Source organism: Crocodylus siamensis, chromosome 2 (assembly GCF_052110815.1).
Source record: "Crocodylus siamensis isolate JL-2025a chromosome 2, ASM5211081v1, whole genome shotgun sequence".
NCBI classification, from domain to species: Eukaryota; Metazoa; Chordata; order Crocodylia; family Crocodylidae; genus Crocodylus; species Crocodylus siamensis.
Window position 1 is genome coordinate 225,476,214 of NC_143396.1, and position 26,749 is coordinate 225,502,962.

Sequence of the window (26,749 nt, forward strand, 5' to 3'; positions counted from 1 at the left end):
ATGCTGGCCACATCCCTCCTAAAGTGTGTTGCCCAGAACTGGATGCAGTATTCCAGCTGCGGCCTGACCAGTGTCGCATAGAGGGAAGGATCACCTCCTTAGCTCTGCTTGTGATGCATCTGTGGATGCATGACAAGGTGCAGTTGGCCTTCCTGACTGCATCCTCACACTGCCGGCCCATGTTCATTTTGGAATCGATAATGACTCCAAGATCTCTTTCTGTCACTGTGCTTTCAAGAAGGGAGTTCCCCAGCCTATAGGCATGCTGCTGGTTCTTACCACCCAAGTGCAGCACCCTGCACTTGTCAGTATTGAATCCCATCCTATTCTCATTCTCCCACCCCTGTAACCTGTCCAGATCCAGCTGTATCCTGTCCCTCCCTTCTAATGTGTCCACCTCGCCCCAGATCTTGGTGTCGTCAGCAAATTTGAACAGGGTGCTTTTCACCCCCTTGTCCAAGTTGCTAGTAAAGAGATTGAAAAGTGCAGGCTCAAGGACCGAGCCCTGGGGGACTCCACTGCCCTCATCCCTCCAGGTCGAATAGGACCCATCCACCACTCTGGGTGAGGCCACTCAGCCAATTTGTGACCCATCTGACTGTGTAGATATTAATGCCACAGTTGCATAGCTTTTTAATGAAAATGGGGTGGGAGACCATATCAAAGGCCTTTCTGAAGTCCAGAAAGACTACATCTACCACGACACCTGCATCCAAGGATTTTGTGACCTGATCGTAGAAGGCCACCATGTTGGTCTGACAGAACCTGCCCCTAATGAACCCATGCTGGTTGCCCCGAGCATCATCCCCCCTGCTGATTCTTCCCATGTATGCTCCTGGATAACCTTTTCAAAGAGCTTCCCCAGGATCAAAGTAAGACTAACAGGCCTGTAGTTGCCTGGGTCTACCCTCCTCCCTTTATTGAAGATGGGGACCACATTGACCCTCCTCCAGTCATCTGGCACCTGGCCAGACCACCACAGGTGCTCATAAGGCCATGCTAGGGGCCCCTCGATAACCCCTGCCAATTCCCTCAGCACCCTGTGGTAGAGAACATCTGGACTTTTTGATTTGAACACGTCCAGTCCCACCAGAAGTTCCCTAATTCGGTCCTTGCTGACCCTAGGCCTAGCGGAGTCACTCCTGAGTCCATCCTGAATCTCAGTGGAGGAGTCCTGGTCATAGTTTCATAGTTTTGTAGTAGCTAGGGTCAGGAGGGACCTGAACAGATCATCTAGCCTGATCCCCTGCCACAGGCAGGAATGAATGCTGGGTTGACAAGACCCCAGACAGGTGATCTTCCAACCTCCTCTGGAATTTACCCGAGGTAGGGGCGAGGACCATTTTCCTGGGAAGTTGGTTCCAGATTTTGGCCACCCAGACTGTAAAAAATTGCCTTCTGATCTCTAACCTAAATCTATTCTCCATCAGCTTATTACCATTGTTCATCACCCCAGGTAGTGCTGGGTAGAAAAGGGCTCTACCTATTTGCTGTTGATCTCCCTGATGAGTTTGTGGCAGCCACCAGTTCCCCCCCTAAGCCTCCTCTTGCTGAGGCTGAACAGGTTCAGGTCCCTCAGTCTCTCCTTGTAGGGCCTGTCCTGCTGCCCTCTCACCAAGCGGGTGGCCCTTCTCTGAACCCTCTCCAGGCTGGCCACATCCCTTTTAAAGTGCAGCGCCCAGTCCTGGACGCAGTACTCCAACTGCAGCCTGACTAAAGTCACATAGAGGGGGAGCATCACCTCTCTGGACCAGCCTGAGATGCATCTTTGGATGCATGACAAGGTCTGGCTGGCTTTGCTGGCTACGGTCTGGCATTGGCGGCTCATGTTCATCTTGGAGTCAATAATGACTCCAAGATCCCTTTCCATCTCTGTGCTTTCAAGAGGGGAACTCCCCCAGCCTGTATGTATGCTGTGGATTCCTTCTCCCAAGGTGCAGCATCTTGCATTTGTTTATGTTGAACCCCATCCTATTCTCATCTGCCCACTTTTGTAGTCTGTCTAAATCTATTTGCAGCCTCTCTCTCCCTTCAAGTGTGTCTACCCCACCCCATGTCTTGGTGTCATCAGCAAACTTGCACAGCGTGCTTTCCACCCCCTCATCCAAGTTGCTGATGAAGATGTTAAACAGTGCGGGCTTGTGGACCGAGCCCTGGGGTACCCCACTGCTCACATCTCACCAGGCTTAATACAACCTGTCCACCACTACTCTCTGGGTGCACCCCATCAGCCAATTTTTTTGGTCCTTGCACAAAAAAATGGAGGCAAAGAAAATGTTAAAAAGGTCTGCCTTTTCCTGTGGTGCAACCACCAGATTGCCAAGTGTTATATATTTATAATGCTAGTTTGGAGATTCCTGTGAAGGGGAAGGAAATTGCATCCATTAGTAACCGGTCCAGGAACAGGGTAAGAGAGGGGTGTGCACTCCTTCCCTCCCCACTTGGTTGTGCTATGTATGCACAGTGAGCTCTGGCAGATGCCAGACTGAGAGCTTGTGTGTGCACAGCCAAAGGGGGATGCGACCATGCCATAATGCCGCTGCCGCCCCTCCCCCTTCTGCGTGGATCCAGCCCTGGTGTCCACCCCTGCCCCCTGGATCCAGCCCTGGTGTCTACCCCTGCACTTGTCTAGCAATGTGAGACTATGTCATTGAATATGAGTTGTTGAGGAAGGGGTTGTCTTGTCAAAAATAGTATCTTCATCCCATGCAGTAGAATGAATTGTCAATAGGTTTATGCACCTATTATCTTCTAAAAGGTGGCAACATGGCATAGAAACTAGATGACTGCATTTAAAAAAGCCCACAGAGAAAATGTATAGACTCTTGGTCCCATGGCAGGGCAAGAACAGATTTCAGGACCGAATTGAGTCAAATGCCATGTGCAGTAGACCACTTAGTGAGTAGTGTTGCCAAAACCCTTTTTTTCATTCCAGAGATGAAAGTATTTCTTTTGCATATCACTTCATGAAGTATTTTACATGTTTGGGATGAGAGAGAGTAGATTTAAAAGAAACGTAATAGCCAGTATTTGCCAGGAGGAAATAAAACCCCTTAACTCTTTATTCATATACCTAACTAAAAGTAACTTGTGAGAGAAAGACAGCACTTTTCCTTTTTCTTTATTACTTCTTCTTTTTCTTTTTATTACTTTTTCTTTATTTCCTTTTTCTTTATTACTCCTGCATCTTCTGGATTTGATAAGTTCTTTACAAGTTAAATGCTTTCCTGACAGCTATTACTGCAAATTCAGCCCAGTATCTGGGCTTTCTGCCTTTAGAGCAGCACAGGAATGATGATTTTTCATTCAGAGCTTAGCTAATGTATGAGACAAATTAGGATGTTGTTGCCTATATTAGATCTTCTGATCCATTCGGAAAAGCATGTGGGTGTATGTGATTTGGGGTCAAGGCCTCTGAGGTTCTTCAAAGAATTGCACAGCCAAAGCCAAGAATTGCTTTCTCTGGCAATCCACTCTCATTTTACTGTGCTGTCAACTATGTATTTCATCGGGCGTGGTGGCCTTTGTGCTTGCCTGCTTCTCCATCAAGGACTATGATTCTTCATTCTGTTTTATCCTTGCACATGGAGTGCCATTTCCAGATCAATCACCTGGAGTTTCTCCTTCCTACTATGTTCAATGCCTTCTAAAGGATCAATTCTTCTCTTTTGCCTTTTGAATGGTGTTAATAAATAGGTGGCCAAGATTGTCTAGCTATTTTGTGTACTGGCATAGTTATTGCATACTTTAAAAAAAACCCTTGTGAACAGAGCAAATGGCTTTATAAGCTGTTATTTCATACTTCTTTTAGCCTTTCTGTTTGTATGTTGCATCTATGTTTGTCTTTTAAACTGAGTTTATAACCTTCTTGGTGTGGAAGAGACAAGATCTAAGAATTGAGGCACCATTCTGTCAGCCACTGTGCAGAGCCAGCAAGATAGTCATCTGTGCTACGAAGTCCCCTAGGTATGGAGATTCTCTTTGAGAAAGGTACTGCTTCATGTAGGGGTGGCAGGATTTGGTCCCTGAAGTACAAGGTTGTGATGTTTTCTCAGTCCTTTTGCAGACTGTCACTCTGTTGTTGTTATGCAAAGTGGAATTTGGGGGTGGGGGCAGTGTTATGTACATATTTAAGTTTGTATTGAACCTTTTGAAGATGGAGAACTTGCTCTCTGACCCTGCATATCATTGTCTTAAAGCTTATCATAAAGATGTGTTTACCCACTGTGCCTGACCTATAAGGGGTTAAGGTATCACCTGCCTTGGGCAGAGGCTAGAGCTGATGCCTTTAACCCTTACAGGTCCTGTATGCCCTGTGACACCCCTTCTTGAGTAACAATGAATGCATCTACATGAGATGTTTACTGCACAGTAGACTAATTGCTGTGCAGTAAAATGTCGTCATCTCCACATGTGTGGTAGTTAGGGCACAGTAGACTAATTTACTGTGCTGCATCCGGCAGATACAAGTGGGATCTAGTCCTGTCAGATAAAAGTGGGATGTGGCAGCACAGTAAATCACTGTGCTTAAACACACATGTAGTCAGTGACATTGGAATTAGTTTATCCAGCTCAAATTGAGCTGGAGCATGTTCAGTTGCATTAATTGCATGTGTAAACTCACCCAGTGTAACTGATTTAACCCTGGTGCATGGGGGAGTGCACATTGCACACCTACTCCATAGGTTTGTTGGAAGTGCAAGCTGGCTTTTAGAGAAGGCACTTTCCCTGAGGATGTGTTTATGAGGGGGAGGGGGGAGCATCTGAAAAAGGTTAAGCTTCAACAGGCAAAACAGGTTGAGGAAGAAAGGATAGCAAGGTGAGTATAACCAGGGCCATGAGCAGTCTGGCACCCCTTTCCCTGCCAGCATTGCCTACTTCTGGGCTAGTGCCAATTGCTTCTAGTCTGTCTGGTGGAGGGAGGGTTGTGAATGTTTTGTTAATGCAGTTTCTGAAGATCTTCTTCCACTTCAAACTTTGTGTTCTGGTGTTTATTGGAAGGAGCAGTTATAACCCAGGGTGAATACAGGACAAGTGCATGCCCCTAAATTTAACCAGGTCCTGGATGAAATGTGTGGTGGCTGATGTTTCCTTCATCTTGTATTTCCCCCTTGCACCCTGAGGATATTAAACCTGTCTCATGGTTGCTTTTCTAATATACAGGTAAAAGTGGCATAACAGAAACTAATTATGTGGCATCCTGTTGGAGTTTTCCCTCCTTCCAGCTGAACATAGCCTGTGGGGGCTTTGTGGAGGCTAGTTGACATTTATAGTCAAAGTGGGTTTTGGTTTCCTCTGCAGATGCTGGTCAAAGCAAGTGCCGTTTAGAGAGAACTCAGGCGCTGGAACAGGCAAAGAAGCCCCAGGAAGCGGTCTTTATTCCAGAATGCAATGAGGATGGATCATTCACTCAAGTAAGACTACCGTCAGCTTGCACCTGTCACTTTTTTCCCCCTTCCACTGTAATGAATTATTTACTAGCATGTGACCTGAACGAGACTAGACCTATTTGGGATAGGCTTATTTATTAGGAGCCATGGCCAGCTGCTGGCCCTCTGGCTTATTGAAAACTTGGTCTTCACTTGTATACATAAGACAAGATCATCCACCTTTGCTATAATTTGCATTGTTCCCCTTTTAAAAGACCCAGTGGAAACCAAAGAGTTAATATACTCTGCAGCTGAGCTCCAAAGTTCCCTTCTCACCCACATGATGTGTATGTATTAGGAACAGCAGAGGAACCCTGGCTTCTGTTCATAGCTTCTGCCAACACAAGGTTCCTTTGCTCCTCTCCATACCTTCAACCTGTTCTGGTAAGAGCACTCCTTTTCAGAGCTGTCAGTTCAGACTGTCATCACAACTATATTCCCTTCCTAGAGTCCAAGTCCTCTTTACTGCTTGAAAACCCTTTATTTGGGAACATTGAATGGGTACATGGAAGGGGGAGACTCTTTCCAGTATTGGCTTTTCATAATTTGCTTGCGTTCTGTGTTTTTTGTTTTGGAGCAACATCTCTCTAGCATCCAAGCAGGAGCTCATTTCCACTTCCTGCATTTGAGAAGTGCCCTGAAATTGCAGTCTACTTGATGCTGTTGTTCCAAGAGGCAAACACCTTAACTTGGTGGAGAAAGCATTTGCTCTAAGGTCTATGCAAGATTAATTTTCATTTTAATTTCAGTTGCAATGTTAGTGTGACCTTCCCAAATGTGGGTGAATTTGAAGCAGTGCACAAGCTTCCAGTGGAGTTCCAAAGGCAGCCTTTGTGTGGGTTGTTTTGTTTAGGGGAATAGTCATTTTGGAGCGATAGAGACTACATTATTTTTACTTTGACCTGCCCTATCACATATCACTTCCTTCAGTAGCTGTCATGGTGGCCTTGAAAGAGATTTGTGCCTCTGGCTGGATCAGTGATTGACAAACTTTGTCAGGTTGCAGGCCAGGATATGACCCAGCTTGGGTTGACGTGAGCAAGTGCTAGGACCTGGGCAACACCACTGCCTCTTTCTCCTTGTGACAGCATGGGGAGAGCTTCCACAGTCACTGCTCCTTCCTGCACTGTCTCAAGGAGAGAAACTGCTGCTGAAGGCCTCTGCTAGCAAAAATCACCAAAGCTCCATGTCCGCAGGTGAGATCAAATGGCCCCAAAGGCCAGATACAGCCCATGGGCCTTAAGGTGCCCACCACTGGGCTAGGTGATTAAAGCTGAGAAGGTTGGTGATTTTTTGGGCTTCTTGCCAGATTCCAAGCCAGGAACTGGGGAGCTCGGGTCCTGTTTATATGCGACTTGCCCATGGTCATTGTCTCTCGGTTAGATGGGATAGAGCTTCCCTGCTTCACAAGAGTTTCAAGAGTGACTAATACATTATCTACAAAAAGAGCTGAAGTACTGTTCTATTTGTGAGCAAAGCATTATCCTTCTTGGGAAGGTAGGGAGTAGTCGCAGAGATTGTTAATGTTTCTTGCTGCCTTGCCACTTCCTCAAACAACTATTAAGGTTTGGTCTTATGTAAAGGCATGTGGACTGCATTGACATTGGCATGGAATATTTATAAAACAGCGTAGCAGGCCAGCTTAATGTTCTGAGGTGAACTTGTCTGCTTCCCCTGTCCCCCTTTTTATGGAATTGTTTCAGCATGTGAGTCCTGTCAGCTGTCCATCAGCATCTTGAAGACAAACAGAAGATAGAAGTTTGGCTGGATTGAGAGAACAGTTGTTGGAACAACTTCTCTTCCTGTCTTCAAACTGTTTTGTTTTATTTGATATGCTGATACCTGAACTGGTTGGGTTTGCTTTTTTAGTGTTGTTGCACAGTGCCCGCTCCCAGTATCTTTTGTGGAGAAGCAATGTAAACCTGCTTGCAAAACTTGTGTCTGATCAGACTCCAAGGGATCCTATAAATGTGCAGGGAGCCTGCTTCAATGTGCTGTAATTCCAGTACATCAGAACAGACTCGATTTAATCAAGTCTGCTGGAGTGTGGAAATTAACGCACTCCAGCAGCCTCCAGCGTCGTGTGTATCAGTGTCCCCACACTGAAAAATGGCAGTGGGGGTGCTTTTGAACTGAAGGTCATTCAATGAGATTTAGTTCAAAGCACACCTGCCACCATTTTTCAGCACAGGGATGCTGATACATGTGATGCTTAGGGTGTTTTTAGTTAGCATGGCTCTGAAAGCTGCACTAATTTAAAGCAACTCCAACCTGCCTCCCCCCACCCACCCCCAGTGACAAGAACCTTTTAGCACCCCCCCCCCAACACTAAGAACCTTTTAGCACACCCCCCCCCCACACACACCTCCTGGAGCACGTGTATAAATGCCCTAAGGGATGTGGTCCATCTTCCTTAAACCAAGGAAGATGGACAAGAAGCTTTATCCCTTTCTAGCTGAAATGATAGCCACTTGGATCACAATGCCGTGAGCTTCAGGTGGAGTGGTATCTTGGACCTGTCACAGACCTTGGTTTTGGATTAGATTTGGGATGCTGACCTAAGCTTACCACTAGATTCACTCCAGTACAGTTTGGAGGGACAAACAGCCGGCTCCATTTTGCTCTGAGGTGTGTGGATGCAGTTTTGCCTGGTTGGGCAAGTCTGAGTTTCTGGACAAATTGTTCCCACTAAACCACTTTCATACAGTGTTTTATGTATATACAATTACACTTTTTATCAGTTAAGTCATGGCAAGCAATTTTTTGCCTTTAGGTGGTGGGGTTTGCTGTTCTAAGACAGCTGTTAAAACAAGGGTTAGGAGAAAAGCCCAGTGGTTGCCACATTCCCTTGTGCTCTTGAGCCAGGTGTGTTCCTCTCTGCTACACAGGAATGATGCAGTCTTGCCTTGGATTGTATGCACGTCAGAGTTTCTTAGTTTCATAGTTTGTAGGGTTGGAAGGGACCTGAGCAGATCATCAAGTCTGACGCCCTGCCACGGCAGGAAAGAGTACTGGGGTCAAACGACCCCAGCAAGGTGATTGTCACGCTTTGTCTTAAAGACCCCCCAGGGTAGGAGCCAGCACCACTTCACATGGAAATTAGTTCTAGATCCTAGCTGCCCTGACAGTGAAGTAGCGCCTCCTGATATCTAGCCTGAATTTACCCTCTGCCAGCTTGTGACCATTATTTCTAGTCACTCCTGGTAGTGCTCAGGAAAACAGGGACTCCCTCAATGCCTGCTGGTCCCCTCTGACTAGTTGGTAACAGGCCACTAGATCCCCTCCCTCAGCCTTCTCTTATGGAGGCTGAACAGGTTCAGGTCCCATAGCCTGTCTTCGTAGGGCCTGCCCTGCTGCCCCCTGATCATGTGAGTGGCCCTCCTCTGGACCCTCTCCATGTTGTCCACATCCCTCCTGAAGTGTGGGGCCCAGAACTGGACGCAGTACTCCAGCTGCGACCTGACCAGTGCCTCATAGAGGGGGAGCCTTGGACCTGCTCATGATGCATCTGTGGATGCATGACAAGGTGCGGTTGGCCTTCCTGACTGCATCCCCACACTGCCTGCCCATATTCATCTTGGCATCAATGATGACTCCAAGGTCCTTTTCTGCCTCTGCACTGATGAGAAGGGAGTTCCCCAGCCTGTAGGTATGGTGCCGGTTGTTCCTCCCCAGGTGCATCACCTTGCACTTGTCGGTGTTGAATCCCATCCTATTCTCATCCACCCACCCCTGTAACCTGTCTCGTCCCGATTATAACCTATTCCTTCCTTCTAACGTGCCCACATCCCCCCACATCTTTGTGTCATCAGCAAATCTGAACAAATCTTTACCCCCTCATCCAAGTCACTGATGAAGATGTGAAACAGTGCAGGCCCGAGGACTGAGCCCTGGGGAACCCCACTGTCCACAACCTTCCAGGTCAAAAATGACCCATCCACCACCACTCTCTGGGTGCAGCCCTCCAGCCAGTTGGTGACCCATTTGACTGTGTAGGTGTCAGCACCACAGTCCCCCAGTTTCTTAATGAGAACGGGGTGAGAGACAGTGTCGAAGGCCTTTCTAAAGACCAGAAAGACTATGTCCACTGCTACCTCTGCATCTAAGGATTTGGTGACCTTGTCATAGAAGGCCAGCAGGCTGGTCTGACAGGACCTGCCTCTAATGAACCCGTGTTGGTTGCCCCTAAGCATAATCTCCCCTGCTGGCCCCTCATGTGCCAGAATAATTCTCTCAAAAAGCTTACCCAGGATCGAGGTAAGACTAACTGGCCTATAGTTCTCCGGGTCCTCCTTCCTTCCTTTTTTGAAGATGGAAACAACACTAGCCCTCTTCTAGTCCTCTGGCACCACACCAGAGCACCGTGAGTGCTCGTAAAGCCGTGCCAGGGTCCCACAATGATCTGTTAATTCTCTCAGCACTCTGGTGTGGAGATCGTCCGGACCAGCTGAATTAAATACATCCCGTCCCTCCAGAAGTTCCCTGACTAGATCCTCCCTCACCCTTGGCCTAGGTGCACCTCCCCTGGGGCCTGAGGGGGGCCTGGTGCTGCGGCTGATCTGGTCCCTGCTCAGAAAAATGGAGGCAAAGGAGTCATTAAATAGGTTAGCTTTGTTGTCTGGTGTGACGACCAAATTTCCTAGCATGTCTTGCAGGAGCCCCACGTTACCCGGTACCTTCTTTTTGCCCCTATGTATTTAAAAAGGGACTTCTTGTTGTCCTTGATCTAGGTAGCTAGTCCCAGTTCCATCTCCGCCATGGCCTTCCTGATCGCCCCCCTGCATCCCCAAGCAACTGCAGTATAATCCCCCCTGGTGATGGCCCTTCCCTTCCATTGGGTGTATGCCTCTGTTTTAGCTAGAAGACATCCCCGGATGCTCTTGGTGAGCCATGGGGGCTTTTGTGCCCTCCTGCTCCCCTTGATCCGTGTTGGGATTACCTCCCTTTGGGCTTGGAGTATCATCTCCTTAAGGAGCAACCACTCTTCTTGGACACCCGCATGATTGGGGGCAGCAGGGCAGGCCCTGTGAGGAGAGGCTACGGGACCTGAACCTGTTCAGCCTCCACAAGAGAAGGCTGAGGGGGGATCTAGTGGCCTGTTACAAACTAGTCAGGGGGGATCAGCAGGCATTGGGGGAGTCCCTGTTTCCCTGAGCACTGCCAGGAGTGACCAGGAATAACGGTTGCAAGCTGGAAGAGGGTAGATTTAGGCTAGATATCAGGAGGCGCTACTTCACTGTCGGGGTGGCTAGGATCTGGAACCAACTTCCAAGAGAAGTGGTGCTGGCTCCTACCCTGGTGGTCTTTAAGACAAAGCGTGACAATCACCTTGCTGGGGTCATTTGACCTCAGTACTCTTTCCTGCCATGGCAAGGGGTCGGACTAGATGATCTACTCAGGTCCCTTCCAACTCTAGAAACTATGAAACCTGGCTCCACTCCCCTCTGGGACCTCAGTGCCTCCCCGACTATTCTTCTTAGCTCATTGAAGGCAGCAGCCTCCTGAAATCTAGGGCTGCTGCCTTGGTGCAGGCCTTTGCCACCTTGCGTTGGATGGTGAATTCCAGCAGGCGATGATCGCTGCCGCCCAGGTGGTCGAGCATCTGCAGCCCCCTCACCAGGTCGTCACCTGTGGCCAGGACCAGATCCAACGATGTGTCTCCCCTGGTGGGGCTGTGCACCTCCTGGGTTAGATGGAGGTCCTGCATTTGGGCTAGGAACCTACATGAGCGGTCAGACCTGGCTGACTGCTCTTCCCAGCAGATGTCTGGAAAGTTCAGGTCCCCCGTGATGACCACGTCCTTTGACCTAACTACCTCCGTGAGCTGATTTAAGAATTCCTGGTCTAGCTCTTCCCCTTGGTTGGGAGGTCTGTAGTTGACCCCCACTGTTAAGTCTCTTTCCCCTTGACTGCCTCGTACTCTAACCCAGAGCCCTTCTGTGTGCCCCTTCTCTGACTATGTGCTATCTGGTGAGAATGTGTATTCCTCCTTAATGTAGAGCGCCACGCCCCTGCCTTTCCTCCCTGTCCTGTCCTTCCTGTATAGCCCTTGATATTCACCCCCCGGTCATGCGTTGGGTCCCACCACATTTCAGTGAGCACCACTATGTCTGGGTTGGTGTCAGCTAGCAGGAAGGTAAGTGCCTCCTTCTTGTTTCCCATACTACAAGCATTTGTGTCAAGGCATTTGAGGCCTCCTGTGGATGTGTGCACTATGGGCAGGGAGCAGAACTGTTTTTGCTCTGTCCCTATCCCATGTGGAACTGTTACTAGGTTTATTCCACCCCTAGTCCCCTGCCGGTCCACACTCGGGCTGTGCGAAGCTTCAGTCCCTTATTTGATTCTGTGACAATTCGGCCCGATTGAGTGGCCGAATGTCTAAATCGAATCGGGAGACCCTCTAATCTCTGCGAATTAAATTGTACCCCTCTGAATTGATTTGGAAAGATTTGGGGATTCAGACATAGACACTACTTTAAATGTTTTTTCTACATACTTCTAGGGAGCAGGTGGCTTGTGAATGCTGCAATACTGGGGTGCATAAGCATCCCACAGGAGCATGGGGGGCTCCCCAGCATGCTTGGCAGCAGACCCGGAAGTGGAGCAAAAGCACTTCCAGTGCACCTCCTGGTCCGCCTGGGAGTGTACTGCGCCCCCCAGCCTCCCCAGCTCAGTGATGGTGACAGGTTCCTCCTAGGTCTGGAGGGGCACCCGGGGTCCCCCCATAGCCGATCACTGAGCTTGCGTACATGGTGGGGGGGATGGCCTGCGCTTTCCCTGGTGAACCTGGAAATAGACTGGAAGTACTTCCGGGTTCACTGCCAAGCATGTGGTGGGGGGGGCCCCCATGCTCCTGTGGGATGCTCCATCTGCCCCACCATCGCACTGTTCATGAGCCATGCCTGGTACCTCAAGGTATGCAGAAAAAACATTTTAAAGCTGTGTCTGTGGCCGAATTACTGATTCTCTGAATTGGCATTGAATCTTCAAATTCGGATTCAGCTGAATCGAATCGGGGACAGTGATCCAAATCAATGAATCGAATCACTGTCTCCAATTTGGGCTGAATCTGAATTGAATATGGCCCGTTTTGCACACCCCTAGTGCGCACACACAATGGGACAGGGTGTGGAGTTTTGGGAAGGGAGTAGTTGTTGACAAGTTCTGTAAGCCGTGTTGTGTTCCCCTATGCATCTTACTCTTCCTGCCCTCCTTCCCCCTGCCCCCTTTGCTAAAACGATTCAATAATAGTCAAATGATTACTAGGGAAAAGAGTGTTTGTTTGTTTCCTTACCTACAAAGCAATAGGTGGTATCAAATTCCTATTCAGCATTACCATTTTAAAAATTCCTTAATCAGGGGAGGCAAACTGCTTTTAGCTCCTCTTATTTGAGGAAGTAAATGTGACCTGAAAAGAAGACCCCCAAAATGGGATTTTACTAACATTTGCTAAGATACTCTTTTTAATGCAACTCTGGGCCACTGAAGCCTGTTCATTATTGTTAAAGGAAGTTAAGAGAAGCTTTTAAAATAAGAAAATATATATGTTCCTTATAATAAAAGGGCAAATTTTAATCGGGACTCATGGTAGAGGTGATGTCTTTTGTTAGACCAACTAGATTTTTGTTTTAAGGTTTCCTGGACTTTTACAATCTTTTCTCCTATGCCTGATGAAGGGTGTATGTGTCCAAAAGCTTGCAAATAAAAGATTTTTTAAATTTATTCATATTTTTTGCAAAAATCTAGTTGGCTTAATAAGATATCACCTCTACCACGAGTCCTGATTTGCTTTTGCCTCTAAACGAATACAGCTACAACCTGGATACCTTCCAGGGCAAATGTTGACATTTAACAATAGTGATACAGGGCTTAAAATGACAGTCATTCAGTCCCCATTCTCTCTTCTGGATTTCTTCTCCTCCCTCAGCAAATGGTTTGCCTGCTGATGAGTGCAGTCTCAGCCAAACAAAAATTTCTGAAATGTTAAAACAGTTTCAGTTTTCAGACCAGACTCACTAGAGCGTGTTGGTTCCATTTGCAAGAGGAGGGAGGTAGATAATGGTTTGCCTGTTCACTTGGGAACCCAATGTTTAGGGCACTTGCCTGGGACAGGCAATCTTGTCTACTCATTCAGAACTGAGGTTTCTCACCTCTACGGGGAATGTACTTATTACTAGGTTATAGGGTTTTTCTGAATCTTCCCTGTTGGCGTCATTCTGCTTTGGGACACAAATCCCAGGCACTCACCTAAGATTTGGGATGCTCCAGTTTAAGACGCTGCTCCCCCTGATTTAGAGAAGTGTCTTGAACCTGTTTTCCCCATCCAAATTGAGTACCTTAATTACTGGCTACTACAAGCTATTTGCCTCTGTTCTGGGATACATGGTGTTACAGAAGGAATGGATTGCAGTTAAATAACTGACACTCATTCATTTTCATGCAGACCCTGTGGAAACTGATATCTAGTACTAAACCATTTGTTTCCTCTGCACATCCAGGGGGTTGCAACTTGTAGTTAATGAACTAACCTTGCCATTAAGCTTGCAGATATTAAAAAAACAAAACAAAACAAAACTGTGCTTCACTGGAAAAAGCAGCACATTACTTCAACTTGGTTCTGCAGTGTCTATATAAATTGGGCACTTAAGTGGGGCTTTTTGACACTTAGCTAAAGCTGATTCAATCAGCTATTAGATAAAAGCACTAAAAAAGGCCCACTAAAGCACCTGATCTATACAGATGTTGCCTGAGTCGGGTCCCAGCTAATGCGCTGTCTCTTTTGGGCATGTGCTGGGCTCGGCATGGGAATACACTGAGTTTAAAGTGCTGGGTTCAGTTTTTTTTTTTTTTTTTTTTAATATCTGCAAGCAGCCTAAAAGGCTCACTTGGGAAAGGCATCCAAAAATCTGAATGTCATTGCAGAAATGGCCCCTTCTGAGACTTTTGGTACATTGTGCTTCCAGGCATCCCAAAAGATCACAGGAACAGTTTTTGCTCATGGTACCTTTAACGATTGGGGTTCTGTTGCCTGCTAAAACCCCCAAGACATAGACTTATGGAAACTAACCAATCTCAACTTGAGTTTCAGTTTTAACCTTTTATTATAAACTGATTCACCCATTTCTAATGATACTGTTTTTTCTGTCTCTGTTCCTCATCTGTAAAATGTATGAAGGAGCATCGTTACCTACAATCTGCTCTGCCTACTTAGAATTGCCAGAGCCAGGGCCAGGCCCAGTCTGACAGTGTGGGGTGTTCTCTTTGTACACTGTGTATCATAAAGTTGCTTGATGTTCTTTGGAGGCTGTTGGTACTTTAACATAAATGTATTGTTTTTGTCTAAGAACAAGCTTTCTTCTCTTCCTGTAGTATTTGCTTTTTTTTTTTTTTTTTTTTGCTTGCATGTGGGATTCCATGCACTGAATTTGACAGCATCTTTACAGCATCCACTTACAGTATCATTTTTTTTTTCCTTTCATGTGGGGAAACTCTTTCCCATCACCATAGCTGTTAACACTTACCCCAGAGCAATATAATCATACAGATAAAATGTATTGTTCACAAGACAGGAGTGTTTGTTTGGATGCAATTGAGAATTAACATGTTAAACTAAATTATGCAGTACTTCCAAGTAGTTTGTTTCCATGATTTTTTCTGTACTTTATTTTACATGCATGCCATTTCTTTTCTGTGCCGTACTTAACCTGCTGTCTTTTTTGTTCCTTTTAAATTACACAGGCTCTAACCTGCACACTTTGTCTGACAGCTCAGTGCCATTGGGCTTACTACCATGGACTAAGAGAGACTTGGATTTCTTCAGGTTTTCCCATGTCTCTTTCAGAAAGACCCGAGTTTTAAAACAGTTTCAGACAAAGCAATATGAACATAATAGTCTTGCTGCTGCTGCTTGCATACAATTGTGTGACTGTTTATGGTTTGTGTCACTGTCCTTCCTACTTACACTTTTTTGTACACCATCTTTCAGGGGGAGATGTACAGGTGACTGATAACAATTCAATGAGAGCAGCCTTTTTCGTTTTGCATAAATTTACTTAATGCTGTTTCTTCAAGGAGCATCTAAGAGAGTGGTCCCCCAGCCATGTTGTGGTACATACTGCTCAACTCTTGTGCTTCAATTATGTTCATTTCCAAGCAGCTGGCTTGATAGTTGGAATAGCATTTATCAGGGTTGTGTTTTATCCATCTTAAATAGGCTATAAGACATGTGGGCAAATGGTGGTGCAAGGCTGCTTTGGTAAAATGGTCTCTAGAGGAGATTTCACCCTTTGTTATACCAGTCCTTTTTCTGATAGCACTTGTGTATACATTGGTGGATTGAGGATTTCGAAAAGGCGGGTGTGGGTGGTGTATTGCATCATTATACAACAACATGGATTTTTCTCCAGGTAAAAATAAACTAGAAGCTTTTCTAACATGCTAAGGGCCGAGGGTCTTATTAATTGGTTTAAGATTGAAGCAAAAAACAAATGTCACTTTACTGGAATGTGAATTAATTCCTATATTATATATTATGTATAAAAAAACCCGCAACAAACTAGGTGAAAATAATCAGAAGATTGTTTTTTCTTTTGTTCTGTTTTAATTAGAATTAAATGTACATCTCTTCCAGATTCATAAAACTAAAAGTAGTATTGAGTATCTTGACAGTGCATCCATGCTTCACTGAAAGTTATTTCCACACCTGAGTTAATGTTTTTAGGTAGAGTTAAAAACAGTCTGCAAGCCTGTGAAATAGGAGTTATGCGATCAGGAGCAGCTAGCAGAATTGCAGAAGCAAGAATAGCTTGATTAGTGGAACATCAAGACCATTAAAAAAGGAGAAGGTTGTTATCACATATGGAATAAAGAGTTTAAAAGGAATCAGGTAGATTATAATGAACCATGAAGTCAAGTGACTCCTTCACTGCTGGCTGAATAGAAATGCTGCTGCCACTGTCAGGCAGTTGGTTTTAAATTTTGGTTGGACCAGGAATCAAAGTGGGTGGTGCAACTGCAACCCCTCTGGATCTCCCCCTGCATGTATATTGTTTGTTCCTTAGGAGATATTTCTATAAGGGTACATCTGCTTTGTTTGCTTCTTGGAAGCCTAATTGCATAGTGCCTCACTAGCTACTGAATAGAGTATTCTCTGCTGATTTCACTTCTCTGGAAGTTGAAAAGGCTAGCTACCTGCTGAGAGCCCTAAGTCCTGATTTACTGAAGCATTAGTAAGGGCCTTGTCACACAAGATGCTTAGCGTGTGTTTTATTTAGATTGTAGTAAACATTACTCTGCCATATTAAAAGTTAGAGCATGTTCTGAGCAGTCATATGGCAATACTTACCATGATCTCCCCACCTACATGCTTCATGGGGATCTCTGGTGACCTGGGTCTCTGGCACTGGAGATGCACAGTGGGAAGCACAAAAAGTTGAGCGTGGGAGAGGGTACTGCCCCTGCTGCTGGATCCCACCAGTACACCAGGACCAGAGCTGGTTCAAGTCTAGTATTTGGGACCAACAATCAGCCCTGAGACCGCAAATTGCTCATGTTTATCTCTGTGGAGTAGTTAGACAATAGCATAACACATGCGACTTAATACAGCGTAGAGATACTCCTCCCGCAAAAAGTCTTAACTTTGCTACATGTTTTATTTCTTGAGCTTGCAGATGCTTCTGTTTTAAGTGCAGTTAACATGCTCTAAGTGTAGCATGCAAGAAAGCTCTAAAAGGTGCTTTCTTTGGCATGCTTGACAGCAGGACATCTCCCACAAAAGAGGAGTTTCATGCAGTCCTCTAAAGATCTGTGGTCTGACTGTAGTCACAGATGTTATTGCTGGGGTTTAACATTCGTTATTTAGACTTGTTGCATACTGTTTGGAAAAGATTGCAGCAATTTTCTGTTATGTATAAGAGGGCCGGTGGCTGCTTCTTGTTGGATAAATAAAGTCAATAAACGAAATAAAAGTTCAAGAGTTTGTGGGGTAAAACAATTGAAGGAAGTGAATGAGGCTTGGTTATAAATCCTTCTGGCTGCTGCAGCACGAGCCTGGTTTCTTAGAAAACCTGCCTAACTTCTGCTATTGCAAAATCAGCCAGACTCTCCCACCCATGCATTTCTGAACCATAGTCTCTAGCTTTCATGAGGAATTACTGGGGGCATGACACAAAACTGTTTCTTTGTCTTATACAGAGCAATGAGCTGCAACTGCTTCCTCCCCACACTACTCCCTGGGTGCATCTATATGTGTGCTTTTACTGCTGAGTGGACTAATTAGCTCTGCAATAAAGTGTCACAATCTACACATGCGCCCATATTAGGGCACAGTAAATTAACTCTGTTGTAGGATAGTACTGTTGGTGATAATACTTGCTTCCAAACAAGGGTAATAGATGGAGAAAATGTAGCACATTAGAAGTGTGATAGGAAACTGACTTTCTTGTAAAGCATGGCCAGCACAAGCTTTAAAAATATTGTCCAGGAGTATTTCTTTGTGAGTGGGACTTCATTTGGGCCTAAAGGAGGCTTTTCCAAGTGATTTCAATTATCGGCACCCTCAAGGTATTATTTAGATGAGTTTGTATTGGGGAGACTGCAGCAGTAAGCAACTATTGATTTTTCTGGATCCCAGTAGATGCATGAGCGGTCACCAGGACCTTCAATGCATATGCCTAGGCTGGAGCATAGAGGAGTTGAGGCTGCCCAGACCTTCCTTCCCCCCTTTAGATCGTTGAGACAGAATCCAAAGGTTAGACTAAATCCAGATGTTTGATGCCTTGATGGCTGTAGTTAAATGCACATCTGGGAATCAAACCAAGGTCTCCTGTGTGGGGGACAAGAATTTTACCATTAAACCACAACAGGAGGTTTGGAGACTGCAGAAGATACTAGGGATCTCTGTCACAGGTTATTTCAGATAATTATTTGGTTACCAGTGAAAAGTTCCTGTGTAGTAGGAACTATCTGGATGTTGAGCAGGACAAGGAAATTTAGCCTTTCCTCTGTATAAAGCATGAGCAAGGCCAGTGCTGGAATATTCATGTTCAGTTCTGGTGGGTAATATTTCAAACCAGATACTGGAAAATTTGGAAAAGTATAACTGGAATAAACTGAGGCCTATAAAATGTGATATATTAGCAACTTGCATTAAGAGGCTTCTTATTGCTGCCTAAAAAGTTTCCTGCAAAGTAGGGACAAATGTCTGATGGTCAGCAGCTCTCCGATATAGCAGGAGGAGAGGCATAACAAGATCCAGTATCTGGAAGTGGAAGCATGACACATTTAAACTAAAAATAGGATGTCACTTTTTCTAAAAAGGGAGAATGAGTAACCACTGGGCAAGCCTATCGAGGCCTGTGGTGGATTCCCTAGCATGTGGAATATTGAAATGGCAATAGGATGCTTCTTTCTAAATGGCCTTCTCAGTACAAATGAAAATTATGGGCTTGAAGCAGAAATTTTCTGTATGAAGTTCTACAGATTTTTGTTGTACAGGTGAGAAACATGCATTTCTAGTGAGAATTTTCCACCACTAGAAATTATTCCAGGAGAGGCAGCAGTATAGACATGCAGTCTGTACCTACCCCGTCTCCTCTGCTCCTTTGTGCTTTTCTGAGAATGGGGTGATCCTGGTCTGCAAAAGCATGGGCTGCTCTACTCCTTCCTTTCTGGGAGGTTTTGGGCAGTGGGCAAAGTTCCTTGCCTGTTTCTCATACCTGGGGACTCTGGACTAAGAACTGGACGGTGAGGCGTGTTGCTCCCTCTGCTTGGCTCCTGGGATCTGGGAACTGAGCAAACTGAGCCCTGTGGCAAAGTTTCTACCTACTCCACACACCAGGGACTCCTGTGTAGAAAGTGGGCTGGTGCTTTGCCCACTACCCGGGAGAGCCTCTCCAACCTGCTTCCTGGCCCTTCCAGCTTTCAACTCATTGCCTCTGCCACCCAGCTAGGTGTTGCAGACAGCAAGGGGAAACCAGAGGGGACTGTCCAATTTGGGGAAGAGGCAGGTAGCAGTGGCTGTTGTTTCCGTCCTCTCCCAAACTATTCCCAGGAAGGAAGGGAAGCAGTGGGGCAAAGACCCAGGCATGCTTCTCACACAGGAGGCTTGCACCACTGCTTCCTCTGCTTGGCTTCTGGTGCCTGAGTGGAGGCAGTGGGGCAAAGCCTATGACCTGCATGCTACACCAGGGTCTCCGGGCACTAGGCATTGTCCCTTGCCTGCCTCTTGCTTTAGAAATCCCAGAGTGAACAGCAGGCAGGCGGCGGTCCTGATTCCTGTGCTCTGCTTCAGTCCCTGTACTTGGCTCTGGGTGCCTGGGAGCTGAGAAGAGCGAACAGCGGAGCAAAACCCCCCGTCTACTTCTTACACTGGGGGCCTTGGTATGTGGCGAGCCAGTGGGGAATAACTGCTGAATGGTCCTCTCCTCTCTTCCTGGTTTGCAGCGGGGTGTAGAGCAACTGCCCCAACACCTTCTCCAGAGCAGGATAACCCAGGACTCTTTTGCTGTAGCTCCACTTGTCCTGGTCTCTGGAAGGAGGTAAACTGAGGGAAAGTGTTCAAATATTCATTCTCTTAGAACTGATTTCTGCCTGGTTAGAGACAGCTTCTTTTATTTTTCTCCCTCCACTGCCTTGTTTTGTTGGGGAGAAAGAGCATGAATGTCTATGCATGTGTGGCTTCTACTGGGATAATAATGTTTCTACTGGGAGAATAATGGTTCTCCTGGTAGAAATTGAACATCTGTACATGTCCTAGATCTGTGGTTCCTTGTGCTTTAAATTTTGTTACTGCAACAGTGGTCTGAATAATGATTGTTACCTGTGTCTGAACAAAACTGAGTGTCACCGATGTTCATGAAGACATGAGCACCGCACACATGGATAGCGTAGCTCCACTGTGCATTCTCCTGCTTCTGCAATGTCTTCTGAAGACTGAAATTTGTTTTCTTTTTCTTGAGGAAATGTTGCCCTGAATGCAGATGGAATGTTTTTTCTTCTCCCTGTATTATTGAAGAAGCCAGGAAACGTTTGTTTTTTTTTATTTCTAATCTATCACTTGGATATGAATCGGTTATCAAACTCCGTCTGAACAGTAGTTACTGTAGTCTGGACATTGTTGTTTTTATGTTTTAGTGCAACGCTGCTCTAAACTGTTCCAACTCCGTATCAGGCACTCCTAGCGCATCTTATAACAAACGTCTATCCATAATCCCCCAGGTACTGGCTGAAGCGAACCCACAATTACTGTTTAACCCTCTTCCATTGTCTGTGTACATGTACATAAATCCCCTTTTCCCATTTCCAATTTATCTTGTGGAAAATAATCCCTTGATTCTCCTTTGTCACATCATTGTAAAGGGATGGATCCAGCCAGTTTTTTTTTCTTTTTTTTTAAACATTTTGGAATGCTTTGGAATCTAATTCTGGCATCTCCAGCGAGGTATTGAAGAGACCTCAACAATGGCTTCATTCTCCAACAAGAATTAAGAGGCAGAGAAGCCTGCCAGTGACTATGGTTTTAATGTTTTCATATTCTAATCAATTTGACAAGGGCAGGAGTTTATTCACAGGGCCAGTGGCTAGAGTGTTAGCTTCTGTTCGATTTCACACATTTTAAGTGTTTGTAGGGGATGTGGGTAGGGGGAATAGAGCGAACCACTGTAGCACTTCTAATTAATTTGGGCACCAGCAACAGAGAAATTTTTGTTGGCTGCCTTTTTCCTGCTTTTCATCTCTCGGATGAGCCACGATCAAGATGGCATATCCCGTTTTCCTGCCTAATCACTAGTTCAGGTAGCTGCAGACTTCACTTGAAGATAACTTGGTCAGAATAGTAGACTATTGAAAAATGATTTTTCTTGCTTTTTTTAAATATCCACATCCTTGTTTCTTGATGATTCCATAGTACATATGCATAGGTTGTTATTAACAATGTTCAGTTATCAGCTAGGCAAACTTGCTTTGGGTTCTTAAAATTGGGATGTACCTTCCTGCTCTCATATCACCATGAAGTTGGAACTTGGCTAATACTTTTGCTTCCATTTTGAGAACCCTTCCCTCTCCCTACAACAATTGCTTTGCAAGGTTAATGTGAGCAAAAGAGGAGACCAACACATACGTTATCATAAGTAAAACCAGATAATATGACTTAGCATTTAAACTTTGATAAAAATCCAAATAAGATTCTAAAATTCCAAAAGGAGATCTATGCAGTAAAAAGGTTTTTATGCAGGTGTGGATTTTTCTGACTATAAATGTATTCCGTTGCGTGATTTGCCATTGAGCAGACTGAGGGACTGTTAAGGCTGAATATGAGTTGAAGGCTTAGCTGAAGGCTGAATTTTAAATAAGGATAAACATCTAAATTGGAAAAAGTGTGTGGGGAGGGGTCAGAGAAGATGGAGGGAGGGGTGGGAGAACCCTAAAAAAAAGTTCCCAAGAATTTTAGAGACCTGAATGTGGTAGCCTTGTAGACACTAACCCTCATCTGTCTCTACTGGGGAAAAGCTGACTTCAGGAAACTCCATAAATGCCATACTTCATTGGGATTAGACTATCTGTTATACCTTTTTTTCATGTGGTGCACAAAATGATGATTTCTATTTAGCACAGGGTATCTAACAAAAGTGCTCATAAATGGTTTCTCTTGGGCTCTCCTAGGGTCTGATCCAAAGCTTATTGAGGTCAAAGAGTTTTGAATTAGGCCCTAATTTCGTGATGTGAACCTGCTCATAACAAACTGCTTGATTTTACAGGGCAGTTGAAGTGTTAATGAAAATAGAATCAATTTAATAATAAGAATATCAAACTCAATAGTTTCTCTGTAATGAATGTGACATGCTACATGACTTTCTAGTGTTATGAAGGTTTTATTGGGTCTCATTTGAAAAAGACTCATCTCACTGAGGTGCTCATGGTTAAAATCTCCCATCCCAGATGTATCAAATTGCTTATCTTTTATAGATAGGGCTGTGTGAATAATAATACAATTTGTACTTTGATATTTTTCTAAACTTTAGCTAAAAGAATACAATGCAACACAAATGACATGGATCTCCTGTAAAAATAAATACTGGCATTATAGGTGATTACAAAGCACTAGGCTTCTGAGAATAGAAAGTATATACGTACTGTACATATATTTCTCCTTAATAAGACTAGAAATGTGTTATACAACAATTGCAGTGTGTGTCCTTGAGGCAAATACTTATCATGACAGGTGAATACTTGCTGCTAACCCTTTCTAGCTGAACGAATCACATGTCAGTACTGTGGGGCATAAGGCCCAATTTAAAATAGCTGTGCAACACAGTCATGAAAGAAAAATACCTTTGTGTATAGATAGCAGCCTTCCCCAACAGGAATAAGAAGTCCAATCTTGGTAATTCTTCTAATCCTTGAGCATGAATTTTACAGTTGGTTCTCCTGACAGCAAGCATGCTGTATTGTAACTTCATACACATGCAAATATACCAAAATAAACATAAAATGCAATGAAAAATAAGCAAATTCCTTTTACTTTGCCAAATCACATTTTACATTGCTTTGAATATGCCACTAATTAGATGGGCTCATAAGAAACACAGCAAACTGATGAATAGCTCACTATATTTATGGTGCATTTGAATAGTCTGTAGTTCATTCCATGATATATTGGGAAGGAATAAAAGTGAAAGTGCACAAATAGCACAATGACTTGAGGAATATATGTGCACACGTGGTTACTGTTGGTTTTGGCCACTAGATGTTAATTTGGCTTGAGGCAAAATGATTGCTTTGCAAGTCAGTAAAACCCAAGATAAACACATTGCACCGTGTTATAATTGCTCTTAGATCACATTTTATGTGATACCCAAAGCCTTTTAAAAGTCTGTCATTAAGTCCCTGAACAAACTCGGCTACCTTGTAGAATCTTATCCAGCTGTCAGTGAAGGGGAAGAAATACTCTAGGCCTGAAGTGACCCCTCTCCCCCCAAAAAGAAAGTGTGACAGGGTCCTGTATGAGTATTCTGTCCTGGATGGAGAAGACTGGTAATGGGAAATGTTTTGGATAAATTATCTTGAAAGAGAAAAGAATGAACAGAGCCCTTGTTAAAAAAATAAAACAGAAGTTTGAAGGATGATCTCATTGTACAGTTCTGCGGTGTTGAGTTTTTAGCCGTCTTTATGGTGGTGTGGGCATCTGTAGGTACATTTATAGGACTGGAGGCACTATTGTGCAAATGCAGACCCCATTTAAAGTCTGTAGTTGAGGTTTGTGTATTACATTAACAGGCATTCCTTAAACTAGGTGCGTCAAACATGCATGACTCGTGGGCTGCATATAGCCTGGAGAAGTAGGTCATCTGGCCTGCTGTCTTCTCCCAGTGCCAGAATGGAGGGGAGGGGGTAGAAGTCACTTACCTGTGGCGTCTGCATCCCTCTCAACCTCATAGTGCTGTTAGGGGAGGTGTTGGTGCAGGAGCCTAGTGCAGCTGCTGCCAAATTTATGATTCCCTATTTCTGGTGGCCATGGGAATCAGTGGCACTTAGGCTGCAAACAGATGTCACCTTTGTGCTTCCATAAAAATGTTTTATGGTGGCACAAAGTGAAAGCAGACAGATGCCCATGCCCTTTGTTGTATCACAAATGCCCGAATCTGTGGCCGTGACGCAAAGTAGTATTCATTGGTGCTGATATTTTGAGGTGCATGTCTGTTTGTTTTAAGGTAGGAGAGTGTGGGCAGCCTGGAGCTGCCTGTGATCTCCAGCTACTGTGGACAGGTGCTCCTGGGACTCCAAGGGCCCAATTTTACTGCCCTGGGTACCCCCCCTGCAGAGGAATTTGTGAGGCACACAGGACTGGGCCCTTGAGGCCCTGGGAGCACCTGCCTGGGTTTCCCTGTTTGCAGAGGGATGTCCTGAGTTGTGTCCTGCAGGATCAGGCCCCTGCCACTCCTGTCCCTACAGGCCACCAGATAACAAAGCAGCTGTGTTGAGACATATCTCAGCACAACTGATCCGCTTCATTTGGTGACAGGTTTTATAGCCTCAGTGACGTAGGGGCTGCTTCATCACCTTTGCCTGTAGTTGGATGAGGCTGAGGAGGGGCTGTGAGTCCACATATGCCCTGGCTGCTTGCCCTGCCAAAACTTTTCACCACAACAGCGACTGGCTGCAATGCTAGGGCTTCTCTCTAGGGCTGCCAGAGGTGGGATTGTCCTTTTGTCTATAATGAAGTCAAAGGTGTCTTTAGCTTTATCTATCTGCCCAGTATTGTACAAAAACTCTAGAAAAGTTTACATTCCTCTCAGCTTTCAACTTCCCCACATCTGGTAAGAAGTGTATTGTTTATGTGGGCTAGAGGGCTCCTAGGAATACTCTCCTGGCCTTTTTGACTGCTCACCTGAGGCAGTCACTAAATATTTTTAAATCTGTGCTTACATATGAATGCACACCTGTTGGTTCAGTATGAATGATTTTTCATTTATCTATGAACTGTTTCTGCAAGTGAGAATACCAAAAGAGGCCAGGCTCCTCTTTTGTTCAGTGATGAAGGCTGGAAAAACTGCAGTGATGATGACTAGTCTCAAGCATCTGCCATGGAGAGAATGTTGTTGAGCATGGTGACATAGAAGGCAGGGAAGGAGGCTCTTTTTGAATCGGCAGATGGTGGGAGTGATACCCATTTATGTACAGATGATAGCACATTTTATGAATACCCATAAACCAAAGGATGGGACCAGACAAAATACAATACTATACAACAATGCTGAAGTGTCTTCACATTACATTCTGTCACTTGTCTTTTCTTATGATCTGATGACTGACTGGCTGGTTGGTGCTGGGGAGATGAATCTCTTTAACAAAATACAATTTCCATTGTCTAAAGAAGTGTCTGCCAACACTGTAAAAGCTTTTCTGATGTATGACCTCCCATGCTGAGAGGATGATGCTTTCAAACTGAGCTTTCAGCTTTGAGGTGCTGGATAAATAGTAACGCACAAGAGCTGAGATGGGGTAGGTGGGGCCATGGGAACTGAAGCGTCTGAGATTTGGCTCTCCTTTTTCCCAAACAGGTGCAGTGCCATACCTATACTGGATACTGCTGGTGTGTCACACCCGATGGCAAACCCATCAGTGGCTCTTCTGTACAGAACAAAACTCCTGTATGTTCAGGTACTGTGGGGTGGGATTTAATTATGCCTTTATTCAGTAATCGAAGGGAGAAGCTGTTTTTTGTTCCCGGTGCCAGTAGCTCAATATTTGCCAGGTGACTTTAAGAAACAAAAATTGCAGTTATCCCATGCACACACTCCAGCTGTTTGCTCTCTGACCTGCCAGATAGCTTGGGCTCTTAATTGGTCTCATGATGGTTGTGGTATCTTCATTGTGGATTACAGGGCACCTGGCGCACTGAAAGATTTATTGAAAATTGTTCTTAAAGTGAAGGAAATGATGCCCTGACAAAGCAGAAATAACTGTACTTGTATGTAGACCAGAATCCACAGGTGGTATATCTTTTGAGTAGAAGCTTTCAGTTTAAATTATTTAGATGCATTTTAAAGTTGTTTTGGCCCCTGCTTTATTGAATTAGTACAGAAGGGCAAGACAATTTTTAAAGCCCTTGACAGCTTCATGGCTGCTTTGTAACAGAGCACAAGCAGTAGAACTGCAGTGTGCCTCAACATCTAGAAATATTTGTAAGATGAGCTTCATCTAGCCCCTTTTTTGTGGGGAGAGCATCAGTTTGGAAGCAATGGTGAACTGGACCAGCTGTAGACTTCTGGCAGAATTAACCTAATGTATGTGGTCGCTGGTGGACTAGGGGGAAAGCAGATGTGTCACTGCTCTAGGAGATGCTCTTCTTCCTGCCCAGGCTACATTTATTGAAAATGGTCAGACTGGCTGATCAGTGGCTCCAAGCTCCAGTGATAAGTCCAAATGAGAGATGGGTAGAGAAAGTATAAAGACAGCAGTTATAGTATGCTGATCTTTCTTTCAGTGCAAGGATGACTTCCTATAGTTAATGTAGCTATAGGAAACACTGTAGCGCAAGAGCCAGTGCATACAAACATAGTGTGGAGTGTTTACACAGCATAAGGAAGCCTTGTGCTACAAAAGACCCTGATGGTGCTTGGCTTGGGGAAGGAATCCTTCTTGGATATGAAGGGACCAGTTCAACAGTAGAACATGGTTTTGTTTTTCATGTTTTTTGTAATGGGATTGTCAAAACAGCTATGGGTCTTAATTACATTTTTTTAATATAAAAGGGCTTGGTAATGCCTCATTTGTAAGGCAATTTGAAGAAACCAATGCATGATATTCTATTTCATTTGAAG

The 26,749-nt window shown here is 44.9% G+C and overlaps 1 protein-coding gene across 4 annotated transcripts in view; it reads left to right on the top strand.

Annotated features, from left to right (window-relative positions):
* SMOC1 (SPARC related modular calcium binding 1) overlaps positions 1-26,749 on the top strand; it is a 206,513-nt gene that overhangs the window by 88,011 nt on the left and 91,753 nt on the right. For all 4 annotated transcript variants that reach the window (XM_090033239.1, XM_090033241.1, XM_090033243.1 and 1 more), the window contains exons 3-4: positions 5,302-5,414; positions 25,487-25,586. In XM_090033239.1, the coding sequence (XP_089889365.1) occupies positions 5,302-5,414; positions 25,487-25,586 (213 nt within the window). The remainder of the gene's footprint in view (positions 1-5,301; positions 5,415-25,486; positions 25,587-26,749) is intronic.